This window comes from Carcharodon carcharias, chromosome 20, assembly GCF_017639515.1.
Source record: "Carcharodon carcharias isolate sCarCar2 chromosome 20, sCarCar2.pri, whole genome shotgun sequence".
Classification (NCBI taxonomy): Eukaryota; Metazoa; Chordata; class Chondrichthyes; order Lamniformes; family Lamnidae; genus Carcharodon; species Carcharodon carcharias.
This window is the reverse complement of record NC_054486.1, coordinates 113,568,696-113,587,537: the sequence shown is the minus strand read 5'-3', so window position 1 is coordinate 113,587,537 and position 18,842 is coordinate 113,568,696. Positions and strand designations below refer to the sequence as shown.

General features: G+C 44.0%; 1 protein-coding gene across 3 annotated transcripts in view; it reads left to right on the top strand.

Moving 5' to 3' along the window:
• flvcr2a (FLVCR heme transporter 2a) overlaps window positions 1-18,842 on the top strand; it is a 213,405-nt gene that overhangs the window by 42,038 nt on the left and 152,525 nt on the right. For all 3 annotated transcript variants that reach the window (XM_041214694.1, XM_041214692.1, XM_041214691.1), the window contains 2 exons: window positions 3,831-3,898; window positions 17,304-17,407. In XM_041214694.1, the coding sequence (XP_041070628.1) occupies window positions 3,831-3,898; window positions 17,304-17,407 (172 nt within the window). The remainder of the gene's footprint in view (window positions 1-3,830; window positions 3,899-17,303; window positions 17,408-18,842) is intronic.

The window sequence follows — 18,842 nt, the reverse complement described above, 5'->3', positions numbered from 1 at the left end:
CCAATCTGAAAATAGTTGTATTCCAGGTGGTGAGCCATTAGAAACACTTGGCCTCTAGTCGCTGTCTCTCTCCTGGACTCTGCTGGACTAACCTGCCCATGATATTCAGTGATATTTTCAGAAAGCTTATAACCGGATATCACAATGGCTTCTTCTGCACCCTTCCCATCACAACGCCCATCACCATGGCAACATGAATCACATTTGCCTTGTATCCAGGTAGAGATGCTAATTAGTTATGCTTGAGACCCCAACTCTCTGAAAGTAAATGCACAGTTTAAGGCATTACTTTTCTATTTCTGGTTCCTGAATTCTTCAACCTTTTCTTTATAATTTAAATTCTTAAAATGCACAATTAAATTTGTTGCTCAAGATTATTCTTTCTGTTTCTAAGAAGGAAGCATTGTCTCTGTTAGTACACCCTGTAACTGAACTTCCCTTTCTAGCTGCAGCCAAGCACCGCGCTGACAGTTTCACAAATTAACACAGGCAACTAAAATATTGGACAGGTTAATGTCCCTGGAGATTGCTTCTATGGACTTCTAGAAGGCAACTCATAGGAGACTTTTAGCTCAAGTTGAAACTCATGGAATTGAAAACAAATGATTGGTTAGAAAATTGGCTGAGCGACAGGAGGCAGAGAGTAGAGATAATGAGCTTTAATTGGCAGGATGTGAGGAGTGGTGTCCTGCAAGGATCCGTGTTGCACCCTCAGCTGTTCAGTGCCTTCATTAATGATTTAGATGATGCAATAGAAAGGCACATGTCCAAATTTGCTGATGACAAATAAAAACAGAAAATGCTGGAAAAATTCAGCAGGTCTGGCAGCATCCGTGGAGAAAAAAACAGAGTTAATGTTTCGAGTCCGTATGACTTCTTCAGAGCTAAAGAGAAGTAGAAATGTGATGGATTTTATACTGTTTAAGAGGGGGTAGAACAGGTGGAGCAAAAGGGAAGGTGGGAGCTCAGGAGAGGTTGACAGAGACATCATGGATACAGGACAAAGCGAGTGTTAACGGTAGTGTTAAAGACTAAAGAAGGTGCTGATAGTGGCATAAAGGTAAGATAGCAGAAGGTGTTAACAAGAACAAGGGTCAGCACTTGTGAAAGCAAAACATAGAAACAAGTGACAGATGGCTCTGTTGGAGGGGGGGTGGTTTTGGGGATAAAAATAAAAAATTAAAAAATTGGATTAAAAAAGGGGGTAAAGATGGAGGAGGGAGTTCATGGTCTGATGTTGTTGAACTCAATGGCCAGGATTTTATGAGCCCTCCCACCCAGTGGGATATTATGGTCCTGCTGAACTGAATTTAAATGGCTCGCTGCATCTGCCATGGGGAGACACGCCACAGTGGGACCTTAAAACCCTGGCCAATATTCAGTCCGGAAGGCTGTGAAGTGCCTAGTCGGAAGATGAGGTGTTGTTCCTCCAGTTTGCGTTGGGCTTCACTGGAACAATGCAGCAAGCCAAGGACAGACATGTGGGCATAAGAGCAAATATTGATGATAATGATGGGCAGTATCATAAGCAGAATGGGGGAAGCATAACATTATGAAGATACATTAATAGTCACTGGGAAAAAATTATGGTAAATGAATTTTAAATTAGGCAAATGTGAGGTCACCTATTTTGACCTAAAATGCATAGAACAGGGTCCTTGCTAAATGATAAATTAGAAAAGCGCTGGTCCAAAGAGACTTGGGGATCCAGGTACACAGATCATTAAAATATCATAAACAGCTACAGAAATAACCTGAAAGGCGAATGGAATGTTGGTCTTTTGTCAAGAAGACTAAAGTACAAGGGGATAGAGGTCCTTCTTCAGCTGTACAAAGCTCTGCTGTGACCACACCTGGAGTTACTGGGTTCGGTTCTGTGCACCACACCTTGGGAAGGAGACATTCTACTTGGAGGGGGTGCAGTGTCGATTTAACAGAATCTTAACCGGACTCCAAGGGTTAAATTGCAAGGAGAGATTACACAAACCAGGGTTGTATTCCCTGCAGTTTAGAATGTTAACGGATGATTTGATTGCAATTTTCAAGATATTAATTGGAACTGCCAGGGTAGATTGGGAGAAACTATTCTCATTGGTTAGGAAATCTAGACCTAGTCTAAAAGTTAGAGCCAAACTTTTCAAGAGTGAAATTAGGAAACACTTCACGCAGAGGGTGATAGAGGTTTCTTCATACATAGGGTGATAGAGGTTTCTTCATGCAGAGGGTGATAGAGATTTCTTCATACAGAGGGTGATAGAGGTTTCTTCATACAGAGGGTGATAGAGGTTTCTTCATACAGAGGGTGATAGAGGTTTCTTCACGCAGAGGGTGATAGAGGTTTCTTCATACAGAGGGTGATAGAGATTTCTTCATACAGAGGGTGATAGAAGTTTCTTCATACAGAGGGTGATAGAGGTTTCTTCATACAGAGGGTGATAGAGATTTCTTCATACAGAGGGTGATAGAAGTTTCTTCATACAGAGGGTGATAGAGGTTTCTTCATACAGAGGGTGATAGAGGTTTCTTCATACAGAGGGTGATAGAGATTTCTTCATACAGAGGGTGATAGAGGTTTCTTCATACAGAGGGTGATAGAGGTTTCTTCATACAGAGGGTGATAGAGGTTTCTTCATACAGAGGGTGATAGAGGTTTCTTCATACAGAGGGTGATAGAAGTTTCTTCATACAGAGGGTGATAGAGGTTTCTTCATACAGAGGGTGATAGAGGTTTCTTCATACAGAGGGTGATAGAGATTTCTTCATACAGAGGGTGATAGAAGTTTCTTCATACAGAGGGTGATAGAGGTTTCTTCATACAGAGGGTGATAGAGATTTCTTCATACAGAGGGTGATAGAAGTTTCTTCATACAGAGGGTGATAGAGGTTTCTTCATACAGAGGGTGATAGAGGTTTCTTCATACAGAGGGTGATAGAGATTTCTTCATACAGAGGGTGATAGAAGTTTCTTCATACAGAGGGTGATAGAGGTTTCTTCATACAGAGGGTGATAGAGGTTTCTTCATACAGAGGGTGATAGAGATTTCTTCATACAGAGGGTGATAGAAGTTTCTTCATACAGAGGGTGATAGAGGTTTCTTCATACAGAGGGTGATAGAGGTTTCTTCATACAGAGGGTGATAGAGATTTCTTCATACAGAGGGTGATAGAAGTTTCTTCATACAGAGGGTGATAGAGGTTTCTTCATGCAGAGGGTGATAGAGGTTTGGGGCTCTCTTCAGGAAATGGTAACTGATGCTAGATCAATTGTTAATTTTAACATTGAGACTGATAGGTTTTTGTTCTCCATTGGTATTAAGGGATTTGGGCCAAAGGTGGGTGTATGGAGTTAGATCTCAGAGCAGCCATAATTTCACTGAATGGTAGAACAGACTGGAAGGTTAAATAGCCTACTCATGTTCTTAACTGAATTATTACAGGCCTCCATTCATCACATGATCACTATTTTACTCAGGTATTGATAATTTTATAATTCACCACATTGAACTGTCACCTGGAGCGGTTTACTCAGAAGATTTAATAATGAAAGAGCTGCGGAAGTAAGAGATTCAAATAAACAATGGGGATGATTATAATCCTGTAAATCTTTTCCGCTTGGTAAAATAAGAAATGGAATAGTACAACTCTAGTTTATATTTCTAATCCTGCTTCAGTGGTTCTCTTGATATGCCAGAAATAGGAGATATGAGTGCCTTGACATTAAAGTTATACTTAAATTTGAGCTGCACCAGCTAAGTTCTGATCAGCCAAAAGAAAGTTGAGTTAACTTTAACGAAAGATGGAGAAAACTCTTTATATCTGTTTTTCCACAGGGATTAACACCGGTTCCTATTATGCAGTTTCAACGCTTCTGAACAAGATGGTGCTAACACATTACCCAGTATGTACCCTGCCCTCTCATGGGCTTTTTCTTACTCATAATGCTTCAATGTCAGGAGAAACTGTGACTGCGATTGAAGTGTATTTTTTAATCTCACATATTGTACATCAAGTATTCAGTCTGCTCAATCAGGTGGACATAGATCAGTGTCCCCAGGCTGACATGTCCTACAACCTGTTCCCTGTCAGGTGATCCCAGTTTCTCATTTGGATTAGGAAAATGGGAAGGGAAGTGAAGCTGACTAAACTACGACATCTCAGTGTGTGAACACCCCATTACTGAGCACAGGGAACATCTCAGTGTGTGAACACCCCATTACTGAGCACAGGGAAAGCAGTAGCATAGAAGTCAGAGGCAATTGGCTTAAATTGCATACAGTTCTAATGGAAAGGACCTAATATGAGCAGCAGATGTCGATTGGTTAGAGGTGGTGAGGGAGGGAGAAAAGCAAAAACTGATGGTTAATCTATGCCCTGACTGGGTCTGATGTAAGATGTACTGATCCATTCAGGCTTACGCTATTCAATAGTTTTTTTCTACTATGCTAACCTGGATATTCTATGATTCTGCAAATATCGCCTTCTTCTGCACAAAACAGGTTAATTTTTACAAATTTTATATTTCTGCTTAAGAGCTGTTTTACAATTTTATTCATTTAAAAAAAATATGTTCCTTAACATGCAAAAGCAACCTTGATTGAGATCAGTTCAGTGGTTGCTGCATTCTGACACTTGAACCTATACCTATAGTTAGCTAACGAAATGGCGAGAGCAGCTGCACTTTTGTGAACATAGTTTATCTGGAGTGTCGACTCTCTGGTGGTCTTCCTTACCGGTCATGAGTGTAACACAAGCATATTCTGGAAATACACCCAGTTCTTTTTTCACCTTCAGTTGACAGCAGTTCCATTGTTAGCACATCAAGCACATTTAGATTATCCTTCTGTAGTTTCTTTTGCAAGTCATTTTGTAAAATTTTGGTAGCGTTTTAACTCCGTAGCCCACTATCTTTGGAAACTGAGAGGTGCTTATGGATTTATGTTTGAAATTGGTTGGTCGAGGTTTATGTTGCTTCACTGTTGTACTGGACTGGTTTCAAGAAATCCAACTGGTCATCATTCCTTTGGATTACCAACTGTGATGAACATGGATAATGCCTGAAGTCGTCAGATCTCCCAGAATGCGCTGGGCATTCCGGTATCTATCATGTATAAGTCATTGAAATGAATGAAGAATTTTCAGAAGATCCTTCAACTATCACCTGAGCCTCGAATTGGTTAAGTGTCAATAATAGTTATAGTTGATGCTAACACAAAATGCAGCTACAGTGCAAAGACCTGCATATCAAAACAGGCAAGCTGTTCAAGTGCTGCTATAATACTGGCAACCAGGCAACCACCCAAAGAAAATTGTCCAGATGTGTTCTCCCCACATAACACAGTAAAAATCTAATCCGGCCAATTATTGCCCTTATTATCTCTTTCAAATGGAAGGATTCATCAACAGAGGCATCAAGTGACACCCACTTACCAATAACCAGATTACCGTTGCTCAGTTTTGGTTTCCTACATAGTTAACAAATTAATAATAAGGAAACATTATCATGGAAATAAGGAAAATGCAAGTGATGTGGAATATTTTTACACAAAAAGCTGAACAGGCTAGGGCTGTCTTTTATAGAGGTGGCTGAGAGGTGATCTGATAAAGGTCTTTAAAAATATGAAGGACTTCAATAGGGTAAATGTTGAGAAATGAAATTATATTTCATCTGGATTTGTGGCAAATTGAATGTTTGAAATGAGCCCCCAATGCCAGGAATTTCCTTGCGGCTTCTCCCACTGCCACCTTAACTTTGGCCCAATAACATCAACAGAACTGCATTTACACAAAAGGTTACAGTTGGTAGAGCAATTATCTCTGTAAATAAGAAAAGACCTCGCCTATTTGCATGTTATCTATTCTTTTCAATATTTCAGAGACCCAGATCAATACTCCACTAAGTGAAAACGTATGATTAGAACTAGAAACAGAAATAATTGCAAAATATTGTGTCAGATAATTTTTCTTGAGGTGCTGAGAACAGGGAGAACTGCTGTCAACAGAGGAAGGAAGCAGGGTGCATTTCTAGAGTGAGGAGAGAAATGAACAGCCAGCTGGTTAATGCCCTCCTGCTTGACATATCCAAGTTCTCAGGGAGAGCAGATTCCAAGAGAGTTTCCCTCTACTTAGATTAGTGGTTTATCAGCTTTCCCGGTGGTGGGGGGGGACACTGCACTCCTGCAGACTCATTACCATAACATTGCTGGAAGCGGGGCAAGCTTTCCAAAGGTGGATTGTGGACTATGTTATTGCTACTGAAAATGTCTTTTATTTAGTAATCATTATGTGACAAAAGGCACGAGAAAGGAAAGGATCTACGACATATCACTACTGCTGTCAGTAACAGTATTATACTTACACAAAAACGGAAACCAACCCATGATAGATCTCAAGGCAGCTTACAGCCTCTGCTGATTTTTGAATGATAAATGAGGATTTATGTAGTTCTCATATAGCCCCTTACAGATGCCTCCTGCCTTTGAATACAACAAAAACTGGGGATAAGAATAGGGTATTTAACCTCTCTGAACTCATCCCTCTAGTATTCTGCCTCCCAGAGTGTTTCAAATCTTTCTCAGTACAGAGGTTTGTGTTGGTCGATGTGTTCACTACTTTCCACTAATCCTATTAATCAGGTTTGTTTTATATTTATTTAATATTTTATGTACTTCTGTGAGTTTTCAATGCCTGAAATTGAATCAACACTTTCTCATAGTCTGACACTCCTCCTCATTCAGCCACTCCACACACTATCTCAATGAACCCAGCCTCAAACTCATTCTGGGGAAACTTGGTAGTGGCCGATGTTGCGACTGATCCCAAATAAATAATGCCATGGTTCCCACATTCCTACAGCACATGGTAGCCATGGATACATGTTGGAAGAGTTCACTGGCTCTGTGACTACTGTCATCTTCACACTGGTCAGTTTCAGTCTCAGTTTTTTCCAACAGTAAAATTCACATCTATTTCAATTTCATTGAAGAACCCCACCCCTCAGCCCCCAGCAATACCCCAGCCCAGAATGTTACTGCTTTGATCTAATTAATCAACTGATCTCATCACCTTCATTACCTTTCTCATCCATTATACTTACTGGCATCTTCTTGAAAACTTTCCCTGTACCGATTTATGTATGTTCATTTCAGTCACTGCTGACCCACACCATTACAATGACCCACACCATTACAATGACCCGCACCATTACAATGACCCGCACCATTACAATGACCCACACCATTACAATGACCCACACCATTACAATGACCCACACCATTACAATGACCCGCACCATTACAATGACCCGCACCATTACAATGACCCACACCATTACAATGACCCACACCATTACAATGACCCGCACCATTACAATGACCCGCACCATTACAATGACCCGCACCATTACAATGACCCGCACCATTACAATGACCCGCACCATTACAATGACCCACACCATTACAATGACCCGCACCATTACAATGACCCGCACCATTACAATGACCCGCACCATTACAATGACCCACACTATTACAATGACCCGCACCATTACAATGACCCACACTATTACAATGACCCACACCATTACAATGACCCACACTATTACAATGACCCACACCATTACAATGACCCACATCATTAAAATGACCCACACCAGTAAAATGACCCACACCAGTAAAATGACCCACACCATTACAATGACCCACACCATTAAAATGACCCACACCATTACAATGACCCACACTATTACAATGACCCACACTATTACAATGACCCACATCATTAAAATGACCCACACCAGTAAAATGACCCACACCAGTAAAATGACCCACACCATTACAATGACCCACACCATTAAAATGACCCACACCATTACAATGACCCACACCATTAAAATGACCCACACCATTACAATGACCCACACCATTAAAATGACCCACACCATTAAAATAATCCACACCAATACAATGACCCACAACATTGCAATGTTAATTTCCATGACCCACACCATTACAATGATTCACACCATTACAATGACCCACACCATTAAAATGGCCCACACCATTTCAATGACCCACACCATTACAATGACCCACACCATTACAATGATTCACACCATTACAATGACCCACACCATTAAAATAATCCACACCAATATAATGACCCACAGCATTACAATGACCCACACCATTAAAATAATCCACACCAATACAATGACCCACAACATTGCAATGTTAATTTCCATGACCCACACCATTACAATGATTCACACCATTACAATGACCCACACCATTACAATGACCCACACCATTTCAATGACCCACACCATTAAAATGACCCACACCATTACAATGACCCACACCATTACAATGACCCACACCATTAAAATAATCCACACCAATATAATGACCCACAGCATTACAATGACCCACACTATTAAAATGACCCACGCCATTACAATGACCCACACCATTAAAATGACCCGCACCATTACAATGACCCACACCATTAAAATGACCCACACCATTACAATTACCCACACCATTACAATGACCCACACCATTAAAATGACCCACTCCATTAAAATAATCCACACCAATACAATGACCCACACCAATACAATGACCCACAACATTGCAATGTTAATTTCCATGACCCACACCATTACAATGACCCACATCATTGCAATGTTAATTTCCATGACCCACACCATTACAATGACCCACACCATTACAACGTTAATCTCCATGACCCACGCCATTACAATGACCCACACCATTACAACATTAATCTCCATGACCCATGCCATTACAATGACCCACACCATTACAACATTAATCTCCATGACCCACGCCATTACAATGTTAACCTCCATGTTCCAAACAACACGCAAATGCAAGTGGAAAATGGAAAGTGGATGTTTTCTGTCCTTATGCCAAAACACAACCCTAAACTCAGTCATATTTGCTGCAACCTACATCTTGATTTGCTACAATAGTAGAATTGTTGAAGCAAAATCAATCCAGCCAATATTCCCAGCTGATGCCAGGGATATCTGGTTGGTGCCCATATGTCAATCAGACCATCACCGCACTCACCCTGTGCTGAAAACAAGTATTTTGAATGGCTGTCAAACAAGATCAAGGGCTCATTGTAATGGTAGAAGTATTAAAAAAACATATTGTTGATCTTTGAAAACCTACAAATGCATTTGGGAGTATCATATATCTGTAACGTAAAGGAAATAAATCTAAGGCATGTGTAATTGGCCAAGGTTGCTCTGTGTGAAAGTGGAAATGTGTAGCCATTTCACTAACCTTTATGTAAATTCACTATGTCATCCTTTATGTAAATGTTTTAATTGCAGTTTCTGCTCTTCACTCTTGTTATATAAGCCACAATTTGTTGAAAAAATAGAATGACTGTTAAAGATGATCATAATTTCTTTTAATTATTTTTTCAAGCTGGTCCAGAGGACAAACTCTTCTGTCTTGGTTTCAGTGGTCAATCTTTTTCCGTTGGTAGCTTGCCATCCAATTTAGAAAAGATGACTTGATTGTGCAGCACTCGTAGACACGTCAGTGTATCTGAGTGCTGTGCCATGAAATAAAAGGGTTATAACTTACACCTGTATTTTCCCACAAGTTTCACCACCTCGATTGTTTGATCCAGAGGAGACACACAGTGGATACAAGGTGCTTCCCCAATACAGGCAGAAGGAAATCCAAGGGCAAGTCCTGGCCTTTTGTGCACTGCCTGCTAGCTGCTTAAATAGCAGTACTGGCAGGTGCTGCAGCCTGTTTTTACACACTCTCTTAGACAGAGATTTGGCACTGGTGGAAATCTATAAACGAAATGTAACTTCTTCATTTTTTCATTTAATTGATGTGACTACAATTTGTACTGCAACTCCTGAGTGTCTATTTGGGACATCCATATATTGTACAAAATGATAGTGTCATCTTACCCAGCAAACAGATTCTTCCAGCGGATGCCGGGTAGCTGGAGTGCATTACTACTGTGTTGGTTTCTACAGACGTACAACGCAGCTGGAAGAGTGCTGGTAGGAAGTGATGAAATGGTTCATTAAATTCACATTCATTTTAAATGGTAAAACTTATAAAGGCTATTAACCAATCCAGAATGAATCACAAACTCAAATTGCCCAAATGGAGCAGAATGTGTTTAAATGTTCTGCCAGCAATCATATAGGGTTTAATACTAGGCATAGTGTTTTTAAATGCATTTTAAAGGAGCTTTGTGTTTTTAATGGTAAATTTTCTGACGGTGAATAAATGATTCTTCTTCATCCGAGTGCATAGGGCATACCACAGGATAAGTCCATGTCACACTAGGGAAACTTTGAGGATATCACCCCTTGTGTGTAATGTCAGTTATCCTGACAGTCACCCCTTTCCACACAACAGTATCTCTTCTGGGCTGGCACTCAGCCTTTCTTCCCAATGTTAGTAGGAAGATTATTTCCTCTTTATTGATTTTTATTTAAAAACAAGAATTACTTCAGGTCAAGGTCCATAACTTTAAAATCTGCTTCAGGTCTGTCACCAAGGCCAAAATTTATTCAGCGCTGCTTCTTCTGCAAGATGTGATGCACAGTCTAACCTGTCTGAACATAGGTATAAAATCTCAGGCAAAAGGAGGCAGTGATGTTGGGAATGAGGACAGGGAAGTCAGTGGTTTCTCTCCCTTTGTTAAAACATGACCCTGAACCCAGTCTTTGATTTTGCAACCTACATCAGTCTGGATTTGTTACAATAGGAAATTTTCAAGCAGAATTGGGAAGATGGGAAAAAGCAGCTACTCAGATGCTCACTCTGGGTTGACACAAGTGGTGCTGTACACTGGGCAGCCTCTGTGCTGGTTTATGTTTACGCTGCACAGTATCTGGTGCTGCACATTGAGCAACTGTTGGCCATTTGGGTAATTCCCCATCAGTACAAAGGTATGGATGAACAGTTGTCAAAAACAGCCCCAGTAGATTGTATTGCCAAAGTCAAAGCATCTCTGTACGTAATGGATGCGACTAGTGACTACCAAGTTCATGTGAAACATGGGGAAATATCAGCTTAGGGCAAGAGCCAGACAACAGTGTCAAATAGTTTCAGCTTCAACTTTGATTTGGAAATTGGATTACGGTAGGCAGTAGGGTTGGAATTTCACTGTCAATAGACAGGGCTAGTGCAAGGCAGCTGGTCTGCATATCCCTTTTAAGATTTTCACAGCTTTCCTTCTCATATGATTGTCAAGATGCCAGTGCTGAACATGCTCCCAGTAGGTCATGAACAGCCAGTGCTGAACATGCTCCCAGTAGGTCACCAGCAGCCAGTGCTGAACATGCTCCCAGTAGGTCAAGATCAGCCAGTGCTGAACATGCTCCCAGTAGGTCAAGATCAGCCAGTGCTGAACATGATCCCAGTAGGTCAAGATCAGCCAGTGCTGAACACGCTCCCAGTAGGTCAAGATCAGCCGGTGCTGAACATGCTCCCAGTAGGTCAAGATCAGCCAGTGCTGAACATGATCCCAGTAGGTCAAGATCAGCCGGTGCTGAACATGCTCCCAGTAGGTCAAGATCAGCCAGTGCTGAACATGCTCCCAGTAGGTCAAGATCAGCCGGTGCTGAACATGCTCCCAGTAGGTCAAGATCAGCCAGTGCTGAACATGATCCCAGTAGGTCAAGATCAGCCGGTGCTGAACATGCTCCCAGTAGGTCAAGATCAGCCAGTGCTGAACATGATCCCAGTAGGTCAAGATCAGCCGGTGCTGAACATGATCCCAGTTGGTCATGAACAGCCGGTGCAGAACATGATCCCAGTAGGTCATGAACAGCCAGTGCTGAACATGATCCCAGGAGGTCACCAGCAGCCGGTGCTGAACATGATCCCAGTAGGTCAAGATCAGCCGGTGCTGAACATGATCCCAGTTGGTCATGAACAGCCGGTGCTGAACATGCTTCCAGTAGGTCAAGATCAGCCAGTGCTGAACATGATCCCAGTAGGTCAAGATCAGCCGGTGCTGAACATGCTCCCAGTAGGTCAAGATCAGCCAGTGCTGAACATGCTCCCAGTAGGTCAAGATCAGCCAGTGCTGAACATGATCCCAGTAGGTCAAGATCAGCCAGTGCTGAACATGATCCCAGTAGGTCAAGATCAGCCGGTGCTGAACATGATCCCAGTTGGTCATGAACAGCCAGTGCTGAACATGATCCCAGTAGGTCACCAGCAGCCAGTGCTGAACATGATCCCAGTAGGTCACCAGCAGCCAGTGCTGAACATGCTCCCAGTAGGTCATGAACAGCCGGTGCTGAACATGATCCCAGTTGGTCATGAACAGCCAGTGCTGAACATGATCCCAGGAGGTCACCAGCAGCCAGTGCTGAACATGCTCCCAGTAGGTCATGAACAGCCGGTGCAGAACATGCTCCCAGTAGGTCAAGATCAGCCAGTGCTGAACATGCTCCCAGTAGGTCAAGATCAGCCAGTGCTGAACATGCTCCCAGTAGGTCAAGATCAGCCAGTGCTGAACATGCTTCCAGTAGGTCAAGATCAGCCGGTGCTGAACATGATCCCAGTAGGTCAAGATCAGCCGGTGCTGAACATGATCCCAGTAGGTCAAGATCAGCCAGTGCTGAACATGATCCCAGTAGGTCAAGATCAGCCAGTGCTGAACATGATCCCAGTAGGTCAAGATCAGCCGGTGCTGAACATGATCCCAGTTGGTCATGAACAGCCAGTGCTGAACATGATCCCAGTAGGTCACCAGCAGCCAGTGCTGAACATGATCCCAGTAGGTCACCAGCAGCCAGTGCTGAACATGCTCCCAGTAGGTCATGAACAGCCGGTGCTGAACATGATCCCAGTTGGTCATGAACAGCCAGTGCTGAACATGATCCCAGGAGGTCACCAGCAGCCAGTGCTGAACATGATCCCAGTTGGTCATGAACAGCCAGTGCTGAACATGATCCCAGTTGGTCATGAACAGCCAGTGCTGAACATGATCCCAGGAGGTCACCAGCAGCCAGTGCTGAACATGCTCCCAGTAGGTCAAGATCAGCCGGTGCTGAACATGATCCCAGTAGGTCAAGATCAGCCAGTGCTGAACATGATCCCAGTAGGTCAAGATCAGCCGGTGCTGAACATGATCCCAGTTGGTCATGAACAGCCAGTGCTGAACATGATCCCAGTAGGTCAAGATCAGCCGGTGCTGAACATGCTCCCAGTAGGTCAAGATCAGCCGGTGCTGAACATGATCCCAGTTGGTCATGAACAGCCAGTGCTGAACATGATCCTAGTAGGTCACCAGCAGCCAGTACTGAACATGATCCCAGTAGGTCACCAGCAGCCAGTGCTGAACCTGCTCCCAGTAGGTCACCAGCAGCCGGTGCTGAACATGATCCCAGTAGGTCACCAGCAGCCGGTGCTGAACATGATCCCAGGAGGTCACCAGCAGCCGGTGCTGAACATGATCCCAGGAGGTCACCAGCAGCCGGTGCTGAACATGATCCCAGTAGGTCACCAGCAGCCGGTGCTGAACATGATCCCAGTAGGTCACCAGCAGCCGGTGCTGAACATGATCCCATGAGGTCACCAGCAGCCGGTGCTGAACATGATCCCATGAGGTCACCAGCAGCCAGTGCTGAACATGATCCCATGAGGTCACCAGCAGCCGGTGCTGAACATGATCCCAGTAGGTCACCAGCAGCCGGTGCTGAACATGATCCCAGGAGGTCACTAGCAGCTGGTACAGAACATGATCCCAGGAAGTCATCAGCAGCCAGTGCTGAACATGATCCCAGGAGGTCACCAGCAGCTAGTGCTGAACATGATCCCAGTAGGTCACCAGCAGCCGGTGCTGAACATGATCCCAGTAGATTACCAGCAGCCAGTGCTGAACATGATCCCATGAGGTCACCAGCAGCCGGTGCTGAACGTGATCCCAGTAGGTCACCAGCAGCCGGTGCTGATCATGATCCCAGTACGTCACCAGCAGCCAGTGCTGAACATGATCCCAGTAGGTCACCAGCAGCTGGTACAGAACATGATCCCAGGAAGTCACCAGCAGCCAGTGCTGAACATGATCCCTGTAGGTCACCAGCAGCCAGTGCTGAACATGATCCCATGAGGTCACCAGCAGCCAGTGCTGAACATGATTCCTGTAGGTCACCAGCAGCCAGTGCTGAACATAATCCCAGTAGGTCACCAGCAGCCGGTGCTGAACATGATCCCAGTAGATTACCAGCAGCCAGTGCTGAACATGATCCCATGAGGTCACCAGCAGCCGGTGCTGAACGTGATCCCAGTAGGTCACCAGCAGCCGGTGCTGATCATGATCCCAGTACGTCACCAGCAGCCAGTGCTGAACATGATCCCAGTAGGTCACCAGCAGCTGGTACAGAACATGATCCCAGGAAGTCACCAGCAGCCAGTGCTGAACATGATCCCTGTAGGTCACCAGCAGCCAGTGCTGAACATGATCCCATGAGGTCACCAGCAGCCAGTGCTGAACATGATTCCTGTAGGTCACCAGCAGCCAGTGCTGAACATGATCCCAGGAGGTCACCAGCAGCCGGTGCTGAACATGATCCCAGTAGGTCACCAGCAGCCGGTGCTGAACATGATCCCAGTAGGTCACCAGCAGCCGGTGCTGAACATGATCCCAGTAGGTCACCAGCAGCCGGTGCTGAACATGATCCCAGTAGGTCACCAGCAGCCGGTGCTGAACATGATCCCAGTATACCTGTCTTCTCTAAAGCATCTATTCCACACCACGAATGTCATTAATCCTCTCCTCCTTTCTAATAACAATTTAGTGTGTGACTTATGTGTTTGCTATGTCTTTTACCTCGTGAGACAAGAGAGGAGCCCACTAGTAATATTATTAATTTTAAAACTCTATCTTCAGCGCTTTTCCCGAATAACAACATAGGCTTATTTCTGTGCTGTCTCCCCATTGCATTCATTTAAAGAATGAAGAAGATTCATATATGTGGATTGTTTTCATTAAAAACATCAGCACCTTCACTAGCAAGAATCACAATCAGATTAACCCAGGTCTTTTGAAGGGAAAGAGTCTCAAGTATCAGTGTAACCTGCCAGGTGTAGGAGGGGCTCAGCAGCCATTAAAGGAGAAGCCAGGCTGTATAAGTTGATCAGGCAAAGGGATTTGGAACTGTACAGTGTAGTGCATCTGCACAATGATCCAGTTTCTAGCATGGTGCATTGTAACAACACACAACAGGCATGATGGGCTGAATGGCCACCTTCTGAGCAGTAAGAGCCAATGAACAGGAAGCCTCACAATCTTACCTGCCTTACCCACATTAAAGATAGATCTATACCTCCGTACTTTCGTTTTTGAGGATAAGATTCTTTTTCACACATTTTCTGTTTGTAGTGTGTGTGGGGTCTCTACACATCCCTGTTTGAGAGTTAGAATGGTTACCTGCTCCTCATCCCCAGCCTTGAAATTGGCTGTTGAGATGTTCATGACTGGAGTTTGAGGTGCCTCTTCCTTCACAAAGTTTCCTTCCGTTTGTGTGGGCAACTGTTTGATTTTGAGAGTGTGCTGGGGAATGATAGCTTGCACAATGTCAGTGCCTTAGGGCTGTGTTCTCTTTTACCACAACACTGACACATGGGATTTTACTTTTTCAGTTTGCCCAAGCTCAGTCTTGTAGATGCCATTGTACCACCGTAAAATTGTCCATTCATTTGTCCAGTTTCCAGTTAAGGAAATGGAAACATCTCATTGGTTATTAGGGTGTGATGACCTGCTTTTGAAATAAGGGTTGGTGATGCTCCAGAAAAGGTAGTAAGTGTTTTGCTGATCTATTCTGTGCTTTTTCCATCTGTTGACTGGATGGGGTTGTTACATGTACAGTTGGTGCTTGAGGCATTTCTGACTGATTATGAACTTCATGATGTTGCTTGTGATTTGGAAACACTTCGAACTCTGCTATCTTATCAAGCCACAAGAATGAAGATTTGAACTGCGGGCCAAAAGGTTTCCTCCCTAACTAACCTGCTTGAATGTTGATGGTCTGAGATGTTAAAACTTGGGTTGAATTTTACAGCCCCTCCCCCCTTCCCCTCCCTCTCCCCTCCTCCTCTCCCCCTCCCCTCCTCCTCTCCCCCTCCCCCCCACCCCCTCCTTCTCACCCATCCCTTCCCCCTCCCCCCTTCCCCCTCCCTCCCAGCAGGTTTGAAGGTGGGGACTCATAAAATTAAGCCCATGCCCCACCCACCACCTACCCATCTGTCCCCAATCTGCCTCTCATTTTACAAGGGGCAGTTGAGGCATCAAGTGACCTGCCCAACCTTGGGCTAATTGAGACCCTTAAATGGCCAACTAATGGCCACCTAAGTGTCTCATCCCAGCCCCACTGCTATTTTACCCATGGTAGGAAGAAGCCCATGCCAAGTGGGTAACCCTGCAGCTGCAGACAGGTGTCAGGCAAGGGGGTTGTGACCATCGAAGGTACCCCCCCACCCTTCACCCTCCCCAAGTCATTTCTCCCCTTTAACTCTCCTGCCCCCCTCACCAGCCTTTCAAACCCTGACCCCCAACCCCCTCTCCCCCCTCGGTGGGGCCTGGCTGATACCTCAGACTTACCTTCAGTCCTGTTTCCACTTACTCCTCTTCTCTGGGGATTGGCTGTCGTCCCAGCATTGGCCACTGCTCAAACTGGGTGCCATTGGGACCACAGAGCTGCTGACCATCTGACTGGCCAACAACTCTCTAGGGCAGGGCCACCTTCCCAGATGGAGTGAAAATCTTACCCTTAGCAATTAACACTGAAGGTTAAATGGCTGCAGGGCAGCCAGTATCAGCAGGGATGGGTTCCTCACTGATTCTTTGGTGGCAGAGCCTGGAATCCCACATCTGAAAAATGCTGCCCATTGAAAACCTCAAGGCGACTGTCCTAGTAGTTGTGTCTGATTATGTATCTCTCTTCAAGGCACTTGTCCTACACTAGTCCAAGTTTACCTTGAAGAGATCCAACCAGTGGATTGAAAACTGAAGAAATCAACTTTCGGCTGAGAATAATTGAAGACAGAAATAATCCAAATATCCAGTGGCTTTATTTTTATTTTTGAATGAACCCTGTTTTATAGAAAGCTGGTTTTTGATTCCATGGCCGACAGTGAGTATGAGTGCAGACCAGATATGTGTGAATGTGAGAAAAATGACACTGTGTGATGAATAAATGTGAACTCAAGCCATCCACCAGCTGAAATGGTTTGATGTCATTAATGTGAGGAACCTGCTGATTATCTTCTGCTTTCTCTCAGGGTGAAGAGTTGAACGCTGGGAGAATTGGGCTCACTATTGTGGTTTCCGGAATGGTTGGTTCCATTATCTGTGGAATCTGGTTGGACAAAACCCAAACATACAAGTAAGACCTAAATCCAACCTGCTTCCAAAATCGGGCACTGGCTTCCCTTTCTCAAAGCTATTTCCCCACATTCTGATTAGCACAGCTTTGGAGATGGGGGAAGAAAGTGTATGTGACTGTCTAGCTAGGACCACAGGTTATGTGATGTGACAATGAATCCACAATGATTCATTTACACTTGGTGTTAGCAAGGGAAGGAAAAGACCTGACAAAACCAAATGCCCTAAATCAATTAGCGCAGAATATTCTGACTTGGAGCTATAAGAAACAGGAGACTGGGCCTGTAACATCATGAAAGAATGACTGGTGCTGGTGTTTTATCCTGGGCAGAGATATCACTGCGTTGTTGAGATTCCTTGTGTGAAGAGTACTTACACTCAGAGTTGTTTGTTGAATGATGGTGAAGTACTTCCCTGAAGGAGGGGCTATTTGTACCTCACACCCATGTCTCTTGCTCAGTTTGGTACAAAGACTCCAATACATGGAAGAAAAATACATGGACAACCAATGAGACTTTAATTTGTAACAATTCTTTCCTCATATGTTTAATGGTCTTGATTGTCTGCTACCTGCGTACAGCATTATAGATTATCTGAGTCAATCTTATTTGATGCTGAGACAGATTAAAGTTCTCTGAGTATGTGTTAGAGTTACCAACCAAGTTTTTTTTTATCTGCCTGGCTGATATTTCAAAACCGTTAGACGTTGACCATTATAACTAGCATTATTACAACTTTTTAATTTTGTGTGCTTTTAAATGTGAAATTACTTTCTTTGCTGTTCAAAATTGGCAACCAGTGGAGATTTGAAAACCTGACTGTACTAATGTTTAAAGCAGCCAGGTTAATCCTAATTTGTGCCTTTTTGTGAGTCAGTGACTACAAAATTTGGCTTTGTGGCACAACAGGTCCTGTTTTGGTACTGAATTGGTGCCCCCCGCTACTCATGAATTCTTCCTGCTCCCACTGCTTTCCTAGTGTCTGCCTGGCCTTCTCACTCCCTGATAAAGAGAACCTCTCCCTTCTTGTGCATCTCCTGTGCCAAGGATTCCAGTGCCGCATCAGAGAACCTTGGGGCACGCTCTCTGGTTTATTGTGCCATTCCTCAAAGTTCATCCTGCTCATTAACTCTTCTTTCACTGCATCAGTGCTGGGCTGCATGCTACAATCGTTTAAATTTGCAGCATGAAGCTTGCATGTTAAGTTCTGTGCTACAATTAGGTGGGGGCTAATTGCACATTGCAATCCCCATGCCAGTTTGTGGGAGCAATCAAATTTTTAGCCCTGCCTATATCCTGGACCATGTGAGAAATGTTTAGGTTAAACCACTGGTTTCATCCATTTCAGTGTGAAGTGGCTGAATACACTCACAGTAACCAGTAAAAGCTGCAGTTATTGAGGACACCGTAGAATATTAGCAAACTGCTGTACCCTGC